We start from the raw sequence: 19008 nt of genomic DNA, 5'->3' as shown, positions 1-19008 counted from the left end.
AATAGGCCTTGCATCTTGGTATAGACGATTCGTACCCCACTTCTCTACTTTGACAGCACCACTCACTGCTTTGCTTCGTAAAAACGCTAAGTTTGTTTGGAACGACTCATGTAGAGAGTCGATGAGAAGAATTAAGGAACACTTAATCTCAGCCCCAATTCTCACGTGTCCGAATTTCGATTTACCCTTTGTAATACAGGCGGATGCTAGCGATTATGGCATTGGTGCTACTTTAGCTCAAATATTTGAGGATGGCGAAAAAGTTATTGCTTACTTCAGTAGCTCCCTTACAAAATCTGAACGGAAGTTCAGTACCACGGAGAAAGAATGTCTGGCGGTGTTAAATGCCGTAGAAAAGTTTCGTCCATATGTTGAAGGCACCAGATTTACCGTAGTGACTGACCACTATAGTCTGAAGTGGCTTTACAACTTCAAGTTGGTCGAGTCGCGAGATGGGCGGTACGGCTTCAGCAGTATGATTTTGAGATCGTTCATCGAAAAGGAGCCGAACACATCGTTCCAGATGCATTATCACGAGCAGTCCCACGTATTGAGGTCGTACAGACAGTCTCAGAACCCGTCAAAGAACCGTGGTATCGTCGACAGTTGGAAAAGGTACTTAAAGATCCAGATAAGTATCCTGACTGGCGTGTTGAGCATGAAAAACTTTTTAAACTAGCGAAACCAACTTATCCTGAACTATCCACTACTAATTGGTTAACGCTAGTCCCAAGGGAGAACCGCAATAGCATTATCAAGGAACATCATGATCCTCCAACATGCGGACACTTAGGAATTTATAAAACTATGGGACGGTTAACACAAAACTATTATTGGCCAAAAATGAAAGCCGATGTGGCTAGATTTATTCGACACTGTGTTGTTTGTCTCCAAACTAAACCTGAGCAAAAGGCACCCAAAGGGTTGATGCTCAGTGTTGCCCCGACGACTACAAGACCCTTTCAAATACTCAGTATGGATTTGGTAGGTCCATTACCTAGATCCAATGCAGGATTTTCATATATATTTTCCGTACATGACTTATTTAGTAAATTCGTTTTGTTCGTTCCACTTAGGAATGCTACCGCTCCTAAAATTGCAGAAATTGTTGAAGATAACGTTTTCCTTATGTTTGGAGTCCCGGAGAAGGTGATTCTTGACAACGGTAAACAATTTCGTAGCAAAAATTTTGTCTCCGTCTTAGATAAGTACCATGTACATAAGGGATATCTGTCTAATTTTTCGCCTCAAGGAAACGCTGTAGAGAGATACCACCGAGTACTTAAAACAACCCTTACAGCTTATGTCGCAGATAACCACCGCATTTGGGACCAATATTTGCAAAAGGTAGCATGTGCAATACGTTCTGGTCGACATGAGGTAACACAGTTATCTCCAAATTTCATTATATTCTCCAGAGAAGTGAATCTTCGAGGACGTGACCGCGACCCACTGGATGACTTTGATGAGGTTTACGATCCTTTGGTTAGGGCCGGAGCACTTAAACAGGTATTTTCGGATGTGGCCTCTAGGATCAAAGTATCCTTCCAGAATAGCCGGCGGAGGTATAATCTTCGGAGAAGAGACGAAAAATTTACTTGTGGCCAGCAAGTTTGGAAACGCGTTTATACCCATTCAGATAAGGCACAAGGTATAACAGCCAAATTGGCCCACAAGTTTGAAGGTCCCTATACAGTAACTAAAATTTTGTCTCCCTGGTCATATGAGTTACAAAGTCTTGATGGTCGCAATAAAGGTGTGTGGCATGCCAAAGACCTGAAAAGTCATCCACCAGATGAGAACGAATCTGACTCGAATGACGAGAATTTGTAGATATTTAAATATATTTTTTTTGTTTAAACTATAATGTATAATCATAGTTGTATCGATCTGTGTTATTTTGATTTATGTAGTTGCCGTATTTCACTACGGGTTTTTTTTTATTAAAACCCTTTCCCAAGGTGGGGGAGAGTTGTTACGGTTCACATTTTATTTTTCAAATATTAAATAAATAAATCAAATAACCAACAGAAAATAATAATAATAATTTAAAATAATAAATAAATCTTATGCTTATCATAATTTCATTTCAATTTCATTTCATTTAATTTAAAACGCTCAATCTTTTGCTCACTGCAAAATGGTCTTATCTGTTTGAACGTTCAGTCAAGTTCTCTGACCATGACCCAAAGATCGAATGTCAAAATTCGTTACTTGACCTTTCAAGGCCGTTACAGCAGAGGTTACTTCCGGGAGGTGAATCCATCTTGTTTTTGAAACTTAAGGACGCTGGTAAAATTTAGTTATTACCTTCATATTTTGTGGATTTGTGAACCTTAAGTATAGAAACTAATCAGGGATTTCCTGGAAATTAAGGAACTCATGAGATTCATGGATATACGTTCCTGATTTGACTTAAAAAAAACCAAACTTAAAGGTCACCCACCATCTACGGTAAGTCCTTCAGATTTATCTACCCCTAAAACTGTAAAGCCCGGTTGTAACGACAGATTATATAAAAATATTGTTTCTTTCTAGACCTTTTTTCTACCTTCTATATTTCTTTCTTTTGATTCGGATACCAATTACATACATTGCTACAAGAACCTTATGTGACACATGGTCTAACAGCCTATACGATTGTTTTCGTCACCATCTACCCTAGTACAATAAAATACAATCCTGTTCAATACCGTATCTGGACACAGTGGATGACTGCCGTTCAAACAGGAGACTAAGTAAGAGAGCAAGGAGACCAATATAACACCAACAAAAACTCAATGAAAATCAGTGAGGGACATTTGGCTTACCTGGCATATTACTTAATTATTTATTAACATCGTATTTATATATTTGTACATTGATTCATTTAGGTATAATTTCAAATAATTTTTAATAAACCAGTTTACTGGTTTAGAACTTTTGGGATTACACTGGTTTATTAAAAATTATTTTTATTAATTATAATTTCAAATAATTTTTAATAAACCAGTGTACTGGTTTAGAACTTTTGGGATTACACTGGTTTATTAAAAATTATTTGAAATTATACCTAAATGAATCAATGTACAAATATATAAATACGATGTTAATAAATAATTAAGTAATATGCCAGGTAAGCCAAATGTCCCTCACTGATTTTCATTGAGTTTTTGTTGGTGTTATATTGGTCTCCTTGCTCTCTTACTTAGTCTCCTGTTTGAACGGCAGTCATCCACTGTGTCCAGATACGGTATTGAACAGGATTGTATTTTATTGTACTAGGGTAGATGGTGACGAAAACAATCGTTTAGGCTGTTAGACCATGTGTCACATAAGGTTCTTGTAGCAATGTATGTAATTGGTATCCGAATCAAAAGAAAGAAATATAGAAGGTAGAAAAAAGGTCTAGAAAGAAACAATATTTTTATATAATCTGTCGTTACAACCGGGCTTTACAGTTTTAGGGGTAGATAAATCTGAAGGACTTACCGTAGATGGTGGGTGACCTTTAAGTTTGGTTTTTTTTAAGTCAAATCAGGAACGTATATCCATGAATCTCATGAGTTCCTTAATTTCCAGGAAATCCCTGATTAGTTTCTATACTTAAGGTTCACAAATCCACAAAATATGAAGGTAATAACTAAATTTTACCAGTGTCCTTAAGTTTCAAAAACAAGATGGATTCACCTCCCGGAAGTAACCTCTGCTGTAACGGCCTTGAAAGGTCAAGTAACGAATTTTGACATTCGATCTTTGGGTCATGGTCAGAGAACTTGACTGAACGTTCAAACAGATAAGACCATTTTGCAGTGAGCAAAAGATTGAGCGTTTTAAATTAAATGAAATGAAATTATGATAAGCATAAGATTTATTTATTATTTTAAATTATTATTATTATTTTCTGTTGGTTATTTGATTTATTTATTTAATATTTGAAAAATAAAATGTGAACCGTAACAATACCCTGTATAATATTACAAAACCTTATATTTTAAGAAAGAAGACATCGAAGAGAATCCAAAAATGTAAAGATATACAGCGCGTCCCATTAAAAAAAAACGAAGTTATAAGCAACTTCCGGTATAACCGGAAGTTGCAAAGAGATGAAAATATTTTCATTTAATAGATCATCCTTCAAAACCCCTGTATTCAAATTTTCATGATTCTGTTGCCTTTAGTTCTCGAGATATTTCTAATAGGCCAGTTATCTGCCTCACCCTGTATATAGTCTGTTCTTTAACGGTAAAATATTGCAAAACCTCTAAATTTTAAAGAACTGCTTTGATTGACATGAAATTTGGCATACACATAGCTAACAAGTCAAAGAAAGAAAGTGATATTGTGCCGATATGTGCTTTTGCCCTGGGGGTGGTTTTCACCCCCTCTTGGGGGTGAAAAAATATTCGTCCAAAAAAAGTCAGGAAATGGATAAACGGCTAATTTTAAGTAACTTTTGTTCTATAGAGTTTTTTCACTAAGTCAATATTTTTCGAGTTATTTGGCAGTGAATATGTTCATTTTTTCAACAAAATAACCACGCTTTTAGACGGTTTCTCGCAAATAACTCAAATATTAAGTATTTTGTCGAAAAAACATTCTTAGCAAAAATATAGCCTGTAAAATTTTTTAAAAGATGGTGTATATATCACGTCTCTACACCTAGTAGAAGCAGAGTTATAGCTAACGAAAAATAGGTTCATATTCGTCAAATTCCAAATGGAATACTTTAACGTGAAATAACCAAAAATGAAGCACATTTCGGTAAAAACTCATTATAACTTATTTAAAGTGTTTAAAAAAAGCTTCATTTTTGATTTATAAAAAAAACTTATAGCATCAAAATTAAACAAGTTACGCCCAAAATAAAGTTAGTCCCTTTTGGTTTTGGTAAAAAATCGAGATAATCACCCCCTAATTAATATCTTAAATGAACTTAATCGTAACGGCTTCACAAGTTTCTTGACTCGTGTATATATTGTTTATATGATCTGTAAGTTTCATTGAACGAGTCACTGATCACGAATGTATGCAAATTTAGAAACACCAAATCTTAATCAATTTTTGTCTAACAGAAAAACAAAAAAATACATGATATTTAGAAAAGCAAATCTGACTTTTTTTGTTTTTCGATATTTTTGGTATATCTAACAATTTTTAAGTTATTTTGAAAAAAAGCATATTTTTCAAAATTTAAATTTTTAAAAATTTTACTTTGAAACCAAATTTTTTCAAAAATAAGCACTTTGAATCGATGAAACTTACAGATCATATAAACACAACATAAGTAAAATAATTTGTGGAGCGGTAACTATTAATTTAATTTAAGTTGCTAATTAGGGGGTGGTCTTCCCGATTTTTTTTGCAGAAACAAAAGGGACCAACTTTATTTTGAGCGTAACTTGCTTAAATGCTAGAAATTTTTTGTAGAAACGGAAATAAAGCTTTTTTTAAACACTTTAAAAAAGTTATAATAGGTTTTCCCCAAAAAGTGCTTAATTTTTTGGATATTTCACGTCGAAATATTCTATTTGAAATTTGGTGAATATGAATCTATTTTTCATTGGCTATAACTCTGGTTCTACAAGATGCAGAGACCTAACGCGTACACCATTTTTTTTACTTTTTTATAGGCTATATTTTTGCTAAGAACGTTTTTTTCGACAAAATACTTACTTTTTGAGTTATTTGCTAAAAACCGTTTAAAAATGTGCTTATTTTGTTGGAAAATGAACTTATTCACTTGCAAATAACTCGAAAAGTGTTGACTTGGCGAAAAAGCTCTATAGAACAACAGTTACTTAAAATTAGTCAATTTACCCATTTCCGGACTTAGTTTGGGCATATATTTTTTCACCCCCAAGAGGGGGTGAAAGTCACCCCCAGGGCAAAAGCACACATCGGCACAATATCACTTTTTTCTTTGACATGTAAGCTATACGTATGCCAAATTTCACGTCAATCCAAGCGGTTCTTTAAAATTAAGAGCAAAAACCGTGAAAGAATGGACTAATACCCGAATGACATGGAAATCTTCTGGTTTGTTTTTCCGGATATTTCTATATTCTATTGTTTATTAGTATGGCTACTCCATTATATCCTGTGTTTTAAAATCGTGATATGTAGATAGTGCAGTTTTTTGTTTTAATATGTCGTTGACCTCTGCAGTGTGTTTCTGGTGGACCATATGTCTATATTTTGTCTTATTACATTTAATCATACATTATCGTAGATAGCAAATGGAAAAATGAGTAATTATACTTTTAGGTTCTTCCTCTGAAGAAATACACAATGATGCTAACAATGATTTGAACTTAGATAAACGCTTCATAGGAGAGGACACTAAAACTGTTGATAATCCATTCACTTGTGAAGTTTGCTCCAAACAATATTTATTAGAACGTAATTTAAAAAGACATATGAAGTCGCATGATGGTAAAGAAGAACAGCGTAATGAAGAAAAACCTTTGGAATGCGAAATTTGTTTGAAAAGGTTTCGAAGAAATTCTGAAGTAAAATCGCACATGAGAACTCATACAGGAGAAACATTTAAGTGTGACCTTTGCCCCAAAGAGTATTTTTCCAATTCTACTTTAAAAACACATATGAAATGGCATAGCGGAGAAACATTTTCATGTAAAATATGCTCCAAACAATTTGTAAGAAATTCTAAATTCAAAGCGCATATGTTAAAACACAGTGGAGAGAGTAAAGAAAGACGTTTCACATGTGCGATCTGCTCCCAAACATTTTTACACAAATATAATTTTGCACAACATTTAAAATGGCACACTGGAGATACTTACACATGCGAGATTTGCTCCAAACAGTTTGTTGACCGCCATTATTTCAACGTCCATCGGAGATTGCATACGGGCGCAAAACCTTTTCAATGTGAAATTTGTTCAAAACATTTTTCACACAAGTCCGGAGTAAAAGTGCATATGAGAACACACACTGGAGAAAAACCCTTCAGCTGTGAAGTTTGCTCCAAACAGTGTGTAACCAGTTCAGAGTTAAAGGTTCATATGAGACAGCACACTAAAGAAGCGCCTTACGAATGTAAAGTTTGCCCCAAGAAGTATGCAACAAGCGGTGCATTAAAAAGTCATATGACCGTGCATATGGAAAACCGTCCTTTTGAGTGTGATATTTGTCAAAGACAGTATAAAACAAATAAATATCTTCAATTGCATATCAAATCACACGCTGGAGGAGAAACTTTTTCGTGCAAAGTTTGTTTAAAACTACTTTCTACAAATTCTTCGTTGACATTTCATATGAGAACACATACTGAAGGAAGACCCTAAGTTTGCTCCAAAGGATTTTTTAGCAGTTCTAAGTTAAAAGTACATATGAGGGTTCACACGAATGAAATTTTCCCGTGTAAAGTGTGCCCTAAACAATTTTTAACAAATTACAACTTAAAGATACATATGAGAAGGCATACAGATGACAGGCCTTTCCCCTGTGAAGTTTGCCCCAAACGGTTTGCAGTGCAAAATGAGTTAACTTCACACATGAGATGGCACACTAGAGACGTTCTTTTCACATGTGAAATTTGCAGTAAACATTTTGTTACCAAACAATCATTAACTAGACATATGAGAGCTCATACGGGGAAAAACAATTTTGTGAAATTTGCAAAAAACAGTTTGTTACCAAAAGATCATTAGCTATTCATATAGGGCTCATTTGAGGGAGAAACCATTCTCCTGTGCAATTTGCTGCAAACAGTTCGGTATTAAAAGATCATTAACTAATCATATGAGAACTCATACGAGGGAAAACCCAATTCGAATGTGAAGTTTGCTTTAAAGGTTTCGCAATTAATTAAGTTCTTAGTGCAGCCAATGGAGTTTTTACTTGAAGGTATGATTCCAAATAAGACCGTAGACTGCAGCAACAGACTACAGACGCCATTACTGGCTCATATAGTATTCTATAAGCTGCATGTAGAGCACAGGGGCATTGTCGCCGACGTACTCAGAACGTCGCCAACGCTGGCCGCAGTACTGCTCCAACACCAGTTCTCTCTCTCTTGTTGTTTCCCCATTACTGAGGATCGTGATTTCTTCCAATATTCCTAACAATGTTTCTCCATTGGTCTCTATCTTCAGCTGCTCTAAGAGCTTCGCAGAATGAGTTTCCAGCTGAATTCATAATTTGGTCGGTCCATCTAGTTGGTGATCGTCCTCTTGATTTTCTCCCCGAAACGGTTCCATAAACAATTAATCTCTCCAAACTATCGTTACCTCTGCTAACCACGTGGTGGAATAATTGCAGAATTCGTTGCAGACATTGTGGACAGCCTTTATTTTTTAATTTTGAGTTGGTTTAGAATTGAAACGTTTGTCCTAGCAGGTATGCGCAGTATGATCTGTCCAAGGTATGCGCAGCATTCTTATCCAGCACCACATCTCAAAAGCATCAATTTTTTGGCGCTCGCGTGCGCGAAGAGTCGCTGCCCGGTATAGAAATATTGAGAATACAAGGGCATGAGAGATAGATCTGTCTTTCCAAACTTAAGTTAGGCGACTCTTCGCATTTTTTGCCATACCAATATGTCTCCGAACTTCTGCTTCACAGTTACCATCGTCAGTTATACAGTTATAGTAGACCCGAGATAGACAAAGATGTTTACTATCTGGTATTCCTGTGACAGGTTAGTCAGTTGAATAGTGTCGAATCTGTCAACCACCATTATTTTTGTCTTAGCTTTATTGATTTTCAGATCAACTTTATTGCTTTCGTACTCGACTCTTCGCAGAAGATCAAGCATTTCTTGCTCATTTGCTGCTATAAGTGTAGTGTCATCAGCAAATCTTAAATTGAAGTTTTTCCTACCAGCTACTGTTACTCCACCGGCCCATCCTTCTAACGCCATCCTCGTGACATGCTCACCATAAATGTTGAATAAGTCAGGTGACAACACGCATCCTTGTCTAACACCTCTGTCGGTCTGGAATTGGTTTGAATACTTCTGATCTACTCGTATATTGGCTATGTTGGACTGGTACAGATTTTTAATATTATATCCTGTGTTTTAAAATAGTGATATGTAGATAGTGCAGTTTTTTGTTTTAAAATGTCGTTGACCTCTGCAGTTTGTTTCTGGTGGACCATATGTCTATATTTTGTCTTATTACATCTAATCATACATTATCGTAGATAGCAAATGGAAAAATGAGTAATTATACTTTTAGGTTCCTCCTCTGAAGAAAAACACAATGATGCTAACAGTGATTTGAACTTGGATAAACGCTTCGTAGGAGAGGACACTAAAACTGTTGATAATCCATTCACTTGTGAAGTTTGCTCCAAACATTATTTATTAGAACGTAATTTAAAAAGACATATGAAGTCGCATGATGGTAAAGAAGAACGGCGTAATGATGAAGAAAAATCTTTGGAATGCGAAATTTGTTTGAAAAAGTTTCGAAGAAATTTTGAAGTAAAATCGCATATGAGAACTCATACAGGAGAAACATTTAAGTGTGCTCTTTGCCCCAAAGAGTATTCCTCAAATTTTACTTTAAAATCACATATGAGACGGCACACAGGAGAAACATTTTCATGTAAAATATGCTTCAAACAATTTATTACAAGTTCTAAATTCAAAGCGCATCTGTTAAAACACAGTGGAGGAAGTAAAGAAAGACGTTTCACATGTGTGATTTGCTCCGAAACATTTTCAACTAATCATAGATTAAAAGTACATTCAAGATGGCACACTGGAGAAACTTATTCATGCGAGATTTGCTCCAAACAGTTCGTTGACCGCCATTATTTCAATGTCCATCTGAGATTGCATACGGGCGCAAAACCTTTTCAATGTGAAATTTGTTCAAAACATTTTTCACACAAATCAGCAGTAAAAGTACACATGAGATCACACACTGGAGAAAAACCCTTCAGCTGTGAAGTTTGCTCCAAACAGTGTATAACCAGTTCGGACTTAAAGGTTCATATGAGACAGCACACTAAAGAAGCGCCTTATGAATGTGAAATTTGCCCCAAGAAGTATCCAACAAGTAGTAGATTAAAAAGTCATATGACCGTGCATATGGAAAACCGTCCTTTTAAGTGTGATATTTGTCAGAAACAGTATAAAACAAATAAACATCTTCAATTGCATATCAAATCGCACACTGGAGGAGAAAATTTTTCGTGCGAAGTTTGTTCAGAACTTCTTCCTACATATTCTTCGTTGAGGGTTCATATGAGAACACATACTGAAGGAAGACCCTTCACATGCGAAGTTTGCTCCAAAGGATTTTTTAGCAGTTCTAACTTAAAAGTACATATGAGGGTTCACACGAATGAAATTTTCCCGTGTAAAGTGTGCCCTAAACAATTTTTAACAAATTACAAGTTAAAGATACATATGAGAAGGCATACAGATGACAGGCCTTTCCCCTGTGAAGTTTGCCCCAAACGGTTTGCAGTGCAAAATGAGTTAACTTCACACATGAGATGGCACACTAGAGACGTTCTTTTCACATGTGAAATTTGCAGTAAACAGTTTGTTACCAAGACAATATTAACTAATCATATGATAACTCATAAGGGGGAGAAACCATTCTCCTGCGAAATTTGCTGCAAACAGTTCGTTACCAAACAATCGTTAACTAGACATATTATGAGAGCTCATACGGGGAAAAAACCATTCTGTGAAATTTGCAAAAAACAGTTTGTTACCAAAAGATCATTAGCTATTCATATGAGGGCTCATACGAGGGAGAAACCATTCTCCTGTGCAATTTGCTGCAAACAGTTCGGTACCAAAAGTTCATTAACTAATCATATGAGAACTCACACGAGGGAAAACCCAGTTCAAATGTGAAGTTTGCTTTAAAGATTTCGCAACTAAGTTCCAGTGCAGCCAATGGAGTTTTTATTTGAAGGCACAATTCTGAACAAGACCGTAGACTGCAGCAACAGACTACAGACGCCATTACTAGTTCATATAGTATTCTATAAGCTGTATGTAGAGTACAGCTGCACTGTCGCTGACGTACTCAGAACGTCGCAAACGCTGACCGCAGTACTGCTCCAGAACCAGTTCTCTCTCTCTCTTGTCGTTTCCCTATTAATGAGGATCGTGATTTCTTCCAATATTCCTAACAATTTTTTCTATAGCTGCTCTAAGAGCTTCGCAGAATGAGTTTCCAGATGAATTCTTAATTGGGTCGGTCCATCTAGTTGGTGATCGTCCTCTTGATCTTCTCCCCGGAACGTTTCCAGAAACAAATAATCTCTCCAAACTGTCGTCACCTCTGCGATTCTGCGAACCACGTGACCGAATAATTGTGGACAGTCTTTTTTTTAATTTTGAGTTGGTTTAGAATTGAAACGTTTGTCCTATGAGCTGTCCAAGGTATGCGCAGCATTCTTCTCCAGCATCACATCTCAAAAGCATCAATTTTTTGGCGCTCGCGTTCGCGAAGAGTCCAAGTCTGCCCGGTATAAAAATATTGAGAATTCAAGGGCATTGACCAGTCTCATCTTGATATTTTGAGAGATAGATCTGTCTTTCCGAACTTTAGTTAGGCGACTCATCGCATTTTTTGTCATACCAATACGTCTCCGAACTTCTGCTTCACAGTTACCATCGACAGTTATACTAGACCCGAGATAGACAAAGGTGTTTACTATCTGGTATTCCTGTAACATGTTAGTCAGTTGAATAGTGTCGAATCTGTCGACCACCATTATTTTTGTCTTAGCTTTATTGATTTTCAGACCAACTTTATTGCTTTCGTACTCAACTCTTCGCAGGAGATCAAACATTTCTTGCTCATTTGTGGCTCTAAGTGTAATGTCATCAGCAAATCTTAAATTGAAGTTTTTCCTACCAGCTACTGTTACTCCACCGACCCATCCTTCTAACGTCATCCTCATGACATGCTCACCATAAATGTTGAATAAGTCAGGTGACAACACGCATCCTTGTTTAACACCTGTGTCGGTCTCGAATTGGTTTAAAAACTTCTGATCTAGTTGTACTGTTAAATTGGCTATGTTGGACTGGTACAGATTTTTAATATTATATCCTGTGTTTTAAAATAGTGATATGTAGATAGTGCAGTTTTTTGTTTTAAAATGTCGTTGACCTCTGCAGTGTGTTTCTGGTGGACCATATGTCTATATTTTGTCTTATTACATTTAATCATACATTATCGTAGATAGCAAATGGAAAAATGAGTAATTATACTTTTAGGTTCCTCCTCTGAAGAAATACACAATGATGCTAACAATGATTTGAACTTGGATAAACGCTTCATAGGAGAGGACACTAAAACTGTTGATAATCCATTCACTTGTGAAGTTTGCTCCAAACAATATTTATTAGAACGTAATTTAAAAAGACATATGAAGTCGCATGATGGTACAGAAGAACATGAAAAACCTTTGGAATGCGAAATTTGTTTGAAAAGGTTTCGAAGAAATTCTGAAGTAAAATCGCATATGAGAACTCATACAGGAGAAACATTTAAGTGTGAACGTTGTCCCAAAGAGTATCTTTCCAATTCTTCTTTAAAATTACATATGAAGTGGCATAACGGAGAAACTTTTTCTTGTAAAATATGCTCCAAACAATTTGTAAGAAATTCTAAATTCAAAGCGCATATGTTAAAACACAGTGGAGGGAGTAAAGAAAGACGTTTCACATGTGGGATCTGCTCCCAAACATTTTTAAACAAAGAAAATTTAGCACGACATTTAAAATGGCACACTGGAGAAACTTACACGTGCGAGATTTGCTCCAAAGAGTTCGTTGACCGCCATTATTTCAATGTCCATCTGAGATTGCATACGGGCGCAAAACCTTTTCAATGTGAAATTTGTTCAAAACATTTTTCACACAAATCAGCAGTAAAAGTACACATGAGATCACACACTGGAGAAAAACCCTTCAGCTGTGAAGTTTGCTCCAAACAGTGTGCAACCAGTTCGGATTTAAAGGTTCATATGAGAAAGCACACTAAAGAAGCGCCTTACGAATGCGAAATTTGCCCCAAGAAGTATGCAACAAGTAGTAGATTAAACAGTCATATGACCGTGCATATGGAAAACCGTCCGTTTAAGTGTGATATTTGTCAAAGGCAGTATAAAACAAATAAATATCTTCAATTGCATATCAAATCACACACTGCAGGACCCTTCACATGCAATGTTTGCTCCAAAGGATTTTCTAGCAGTTCTAATTTAAAAGTACATATGAGGGTTCACACGAATGAATTTTTCCCGTGTAAAATGTGCCCTAAACAATTTTTGACAAATTACTACTTAAAGATACATATGAGAAGGCATACAGATGACAGGCCTTTCCCCTGTGAAGTTTGCCCGAAACGGTTTGCAAAGAAATCTGAGTTAACTTCACACATGAGATGGCACACTAGAGACGTTCTTTTCACATGTGAAATTTGCAGTAAACAGTTTGTTACCAAGACAATATTAACTAATCATATGATAACTCATACGGGGGAGAAACCATTCTCCTGCGAAATTTGCTGCAAACAGTTCGTTACCAAAAAAACATTAACTAGACATATGAGAGCTCATACGGGGGAAAACCCAGTTCAAATGTGAAGTTTGCTTTAAAGCAGAGTTTGGAATAAATGGAGTTTTTATTTGAAGGTATAATTCCGAACAAGACCGTAGATTGCAGCGGCAGACTACAGACGCCATTACTGGTTCATATAGTATTCTATAAGCTGTATGTCGAGCACAGGGGCACTGTCGCCGACGTACGTAGACCGTCGCCAACGATGACCGCAGTACTGCTCCAGAACCAGTTCTCTCTCTCTCTTGTCGTTTTCCCATTAGTGAAGATCGTGATTTCTTCCAATATTCTTAACAATTTTTTCCATTGGTCTCTATCTTCAGCTGCTCTAATGAGTTTCCAGTTGAATTCTTAATTTGGTCGGTCCATCTAGTTGGTGATCGTCCTCTTCATCTTCTCCCCGGAACGTTTCCACAACAATTAATCTCTCCAAATTATCGTCACGTCTGCGAACCACGTGACCAAAGAATTGCAGAATTCGTTGCAGACATATTGTGGACAGACTTTTTTTAATTTTGAGTTGGTTTAGAATTGAAACGTTTGTCCTTTTCTCTAGATTTTTCAATGAGTTGTCTCAGGTTCAGGATTTGTTCCCCTGTACCTTTACCCTTTGCAAACGCCGCTTGTTCCTGATGTATTTGGTAATGTAGATAGGTTTTTTAATCTGTTTTTGATGATATGCAACAATATTTTACTAGCATGTGTTGTTAGTGACAGTGTGCGGTAGTTTTCACATCTGGTAGTAGTTCCTTGTTTGTGTAGCGGGATATAAATTGACGTACACCAATAAGATGACCATTTTTCTGAATTCCAAATAGCGACACAGATAGAATGGAGATATGAAGTCTTGTCACCTAGTAACTGTAGTATTTCACTTGGTATTGAATCAATGCCTGAGGATTTATTTCTCTTTAGCGATTTAATTGCATCTTTGACTTCAGTGAGTAAGACAGTAGGTCCTCTATGCTATCACTGTATCTCGTTATTTTTATATAGCTCGCCACAATAGTTTCTCCATGTTTCCAATATTTCGTCAGTATCGGTCTTTAGATTACCTTCCTTATCTATTACAGACCACGTTTGAGATTTAAATTCTCTGGGAAGGAGTTTGATCTTCTGGAATAAGTCCCTCGGTTCATTTCGACTGCCATGTTCCTTTATCTCTGCACATTTGAGAGATGTAATCAGCTTTGTCTTTGCGACACTGTTTTCTAATTTCTTTCGATAACGCTCTGTATTCATCGTTTGTTCCGTATCTAGTTGTATATTCTTTTCTGCGTTGAATCACAGTCCACGTATTATCGGATATCCATGTCTTACCGGCTCGTGGAAACCGCTGCCTGACAGTCTTTTGCAGCCTTGATTACCTTATCTTTGAGATAGATCCAAGGGCTCTCAAGGTCACTATCTATTTGGTCTAAAGAAAGAGCTTCTTGTAGGTTTTATTGGAAGTCATTGATTTTTGACGGATTTAGAGACATGACTTTTCTTAGGGGTCTTCTTTTGGGGACTTTAAAACGAAGTCGAACGTTCAATACCAGGAGTTGATGATCGCTTCCACAGTTTGTGCCAGCATTATGTTTTATAGTTGATGGCCGACGACTGCCATCTTGATCTTATTAAGATGAAGTCTATTTGTATAATATTGTATTTGTATAATTGTATATAATCTCCGTGGATGGTCAGAACCAGTAAGTAGTTTCGCCGACCGCAAAATGGTAGTACGTATTTTTGCTGGTTCCAAATGAGTTTTTGTGCAGTTGTGTACTAATAGCATTTCTTTTGACATATCATTCTGAATAAAACTGAATATAAACTTGAACTGTTTTTTATTTAAACTACAGCAGCTTCTGAATATACACTGCGCGCTAAAATTAATGTATAATTTTAATATGATATGGCAATAGTGTCAACATTTTATAAATGTCATTAGTATCAAAATTTGATAACAGTGGAGTAAACTTGCCTTAGGTTGGACCAATTACAAACAAGCTTTACGTCGTGGGAAATTTGGATTTACTCTTCTTGGTTTAAAAACAGACTATAATATAAGTGTGTCATCTACGTATCGAAAGTTACTAATTTTTCTCCTCCTGTAGTGAGTCTTCCATTCTATTCGTCTATATTCTGTTTTATTAAATCTAATCATACTTTATCATAGATAGCAAATGGAAAAATGAGTAGTTAATTATACTTTTAGGTTCCGCCTCTGAAGAAATACACAATGATGCTAACAGTGATTTGAACTCGGACAAGCGCTTCCTAGGAGAGGACATACAAACTGTTGATACTTCATTCTCTTGTGAAATTTGCTCTAAACAGTATTTATTAGAACGTAATTTAAGAAGACATATGAAGTGGCATGATGGTGAAAACAAACCGCATGATGATAAAGAAAAACCTTTTGAATGTGAAGTTTGTTTGAAACGGTTTAAAACTAATGTTGAAGTAAAATCGCATATGAGAACTCATACTGGAGAAACATTTAAGTGTGAACTTTGCCCCAAAAAGTATTATTCAAATTCTTATTTAAAGTTACATATGAAGTGGCATAACGGAGAAACTTTTTCTTGTAAAATATGCTCCAAACAATTTGTAAGAAATTCTAAATTCAAAGCGCATATGTTAAAACACAGTGGAGGGAGCAAAGAAAGACGTTTCACATGTGCGATCTGCTCCCAAACATTTTTACACAAAGATAATTTAGCACGACATTTAAAATGGCACACTGGAGAAACTTACACGTGCGAGATTTGCTTCAAACAGTTCGTTGACCGCCATTATTTTAACGTCCATCTGAGATTGCATACGGGCGCAAAACCTTTTCAATGTGAAATTTGTTCAAAACATTTTTCACACAAATCAGCAGTAAAAGTACACATGAGATCACACACTGGAGAAAAACCCTTCAGCTGTGAAGTTTGCTCCAAACAGTGTGTAACCAGTTCGGAGTTAAAGGTTCATATGAGACAGCACACTAAAGAAGCGCCTTACGAATGTAAAATTTGCCCCAAGAAGTATGCAACAAGTGGTGCATTAAAAAGTCATATGACCGTGCATATGGAAAACCGTCCTTTTAAGTGTGATATTTGTCAGAAACAATATAAAACAAATAAAGATCTTCAAGTGCATATCAAATCGCACACTAGAGAAAAAACTTTTTCGTGCGAAGTTTGTGCAAAACCATTTACTACAAATTATTCGTTGAGATTACATATGAGAACACATACTGGAAGAATAACCTTCACATGCGAAGTTTGCTCCAAAGGATTTTGCAGCAGTGCTAATTTAAAAGTACATATGAGGGTGCATACCAATGAATTTTTTCCGTGTCAAGTGTGCCCTAAACAATTTTTAACAAAATACAAATTAAAGATACATATGAGTAGGCATACAGATGACAGGCCTTTCCCCTGTGAAATTTGCTCCAAACGGTTTGCAGTGAAAAATGAGTTAACTTCACACATGAGATGGCACACTAGAGACGTTCTTTTTACATGCGAAGTTTGCAACAAACAGTTTGTTACCAAGACGGTATTAACTAGACATATTATGAGACTTCATACGGCGGAAAAACCATTCAAATGTGAAATTTGCAGTAAACAATTTGTTAGCAAGTCAGAATTAACTAATCATATGATAACTCATACGGGTGAAAAACCATTCTTCTGCGAAATTTGCTGCAAACAGTTCGGTACCAAAAGATCATTAACTAATCATATGAGAACTCATATGGATGAAAACCCAATTCAAATGTGAAGTTTGCTTTAAAGATTTTGCAACTAAGTTCTTAGTGCAGCCAATGGAGTTTTTACTTGAAGGTATAATAATAAAATAATAAATAATGTTTATTCAGAGAAAAGATACAATACATACAATGGTAATACATTAAAATCATTATAATTCCCTATAAATAAACACAAAAATACCACTTGAAGCAGAATGCATGTGCAGTGGTCAATTTGGTTCATTATGTAACAAAAATATCCTGAGTAGGTACACACTATCTTTTCACAGGCAATACAATAATATAATATCTATTACTTAATAATAAGAGAACAAAGAAAAAGCAAAGAGCATTACATTGTTTTTTGAATAATTAAATAATTAAAGAAAATAATTATATTTCAAAATCTGGAAAAAATTTAAAAATACAGCATCCCTACGATGTATTTATCAAAAAATAACAGCAACAAATGAGAAAAAAAACACAATTAAGTACAACAACTATGAGTCCAATATTCAAACACTTGTTTTATTTTCTAACTTCAATTAATTCATGTATTACTGAAAGAGGCGTATCTATAATATATTTCTTTAATTTATTTTTAAATTGTTTTATATTCTTGACATTCTGAACATTTATGGGTAAAACGTTAAAGGACCTAGGTCCTAGGTAAGTGAAACAACGCTGTCCAATTGTTTTTTCACTTTTAGGGGGTATCGCTTTATTCCTGTTTCTGGTGGAGTATTCATGCAAGGGAAACTGTAGTGTTTGTTTATTTTTATATTGATATACAGTAACCGCTTTAAAATAAAGCTGCCTAATATCAAAAATATTAGTTTCCTTGTATAATAATTCAGTGGAGTAAAGCTTGGGCTTGCGATAAATTGATTTTAAAATTTTTCTTTGGACGACATTTAGTTGTTCCAAATGATTGCCATACGCCTCGCCCCACCCAAGAATCCCATAGCATAATCTAGATTCTACTAAGGCAAAGTACATAGTTTTTAAAAGGCGCTGTTCTAAAATATTGCTTAAGTATTTAAATTTATAGAGTAAACTTCGAAGGTTTTTAGTCACATTCGCAATATGTAGGTTCCATTTTAAATGACTGTCAATTGTAATTCCCAAATACTTTACAGAATGAGCAGACAGAATATGTTGATCCTTATATCCTTCATTGGATATTATTAGTGTTTCGTAATTAGGCAGACTTGTTTTGTAAGATCCAAAAGGCAAAAAGAAAGTTTTTGTGAAGTTAACAGTTAGTTGTTTGTGTGCAAACCAATCAAAACAATTTTTTAAATCTTCTTCAGCCAATAATTTTAGATTCTCCCAATTATCTGCAGTATACAGTACAGCTGTGTCATCTGCATAACTAATAATTTTACCTTTTAATTTCATTGACAATAAATTATTAACATAAATTATAAACAACAATGGACCAAGAATCGTTCCTTGCGGAACACCGTACTTCACCACATTTCTCTCACTCATACTTTCATTTATTTTTACCCTTTGTACCCTATTATCTAGATAACTTTCAAAAAATCTTAATACGTTGCCTCTGAAACCTACATCAGCCAAAGTTTCCAAGAGTTGCTTATGTCTTACTGTGTCGAAAGCTTTAGCCAAGTCTAAAAATACACATAATGTGGGCTTACCTCTATCAACTGAATCATAAATGCAACCCATTAGTGAAGCAATTGCATCATCTGTACCTCTGCCTTCAACA

The 19008-nt window shown here is 35.6% G+C and overlaps 1 protein-coding gene across 4 annotated transcripts in view; it reads left to right on the top strand.

Moving 5' to 3' along the window:
* LOC126879244 (gastrula zinc finger protein XlCGF57.1-like) overlaps nt 1-19008 on the top strand; it is an 87580-nt gene that overhangs the window by 26839 nt on the left and 41733 nt on the right. Inside the window, exon 3 of one of the 4 annotated variants that reach the window (XR_007696012.1) lies at nt 15750-17370. Coding sequence is in view for 3 of the 4 variants with exons in the window: in XM_050642298.1 (XP_050498255.1) it covers nt 9186-10825 (1640 nt within the window). In the remaining variant the exon portion in view is untranslated. The other 3 variants (XM_050642299.1, XM_050642300.1, XM_050642298.1) reach the window with 3 other exon arrangements.

This window comes from Diabrotica virgifera, chromosome 1 (assembly GCF_917563875.1).
Source record: "Diabrotica virgifera virgifera chromosome 1, PGI_DIABVI_V3a".
Taxonomy (NCBI): Eukaryota; Metazoa; Arthropoda; class Insecta; order Coleoptera; family Chrysomelidae; genus Diabrotica; species Diabrotica virgifera.
This window is presented reverse-complemented; position numbering and strand designations above follow the sequence as displayed.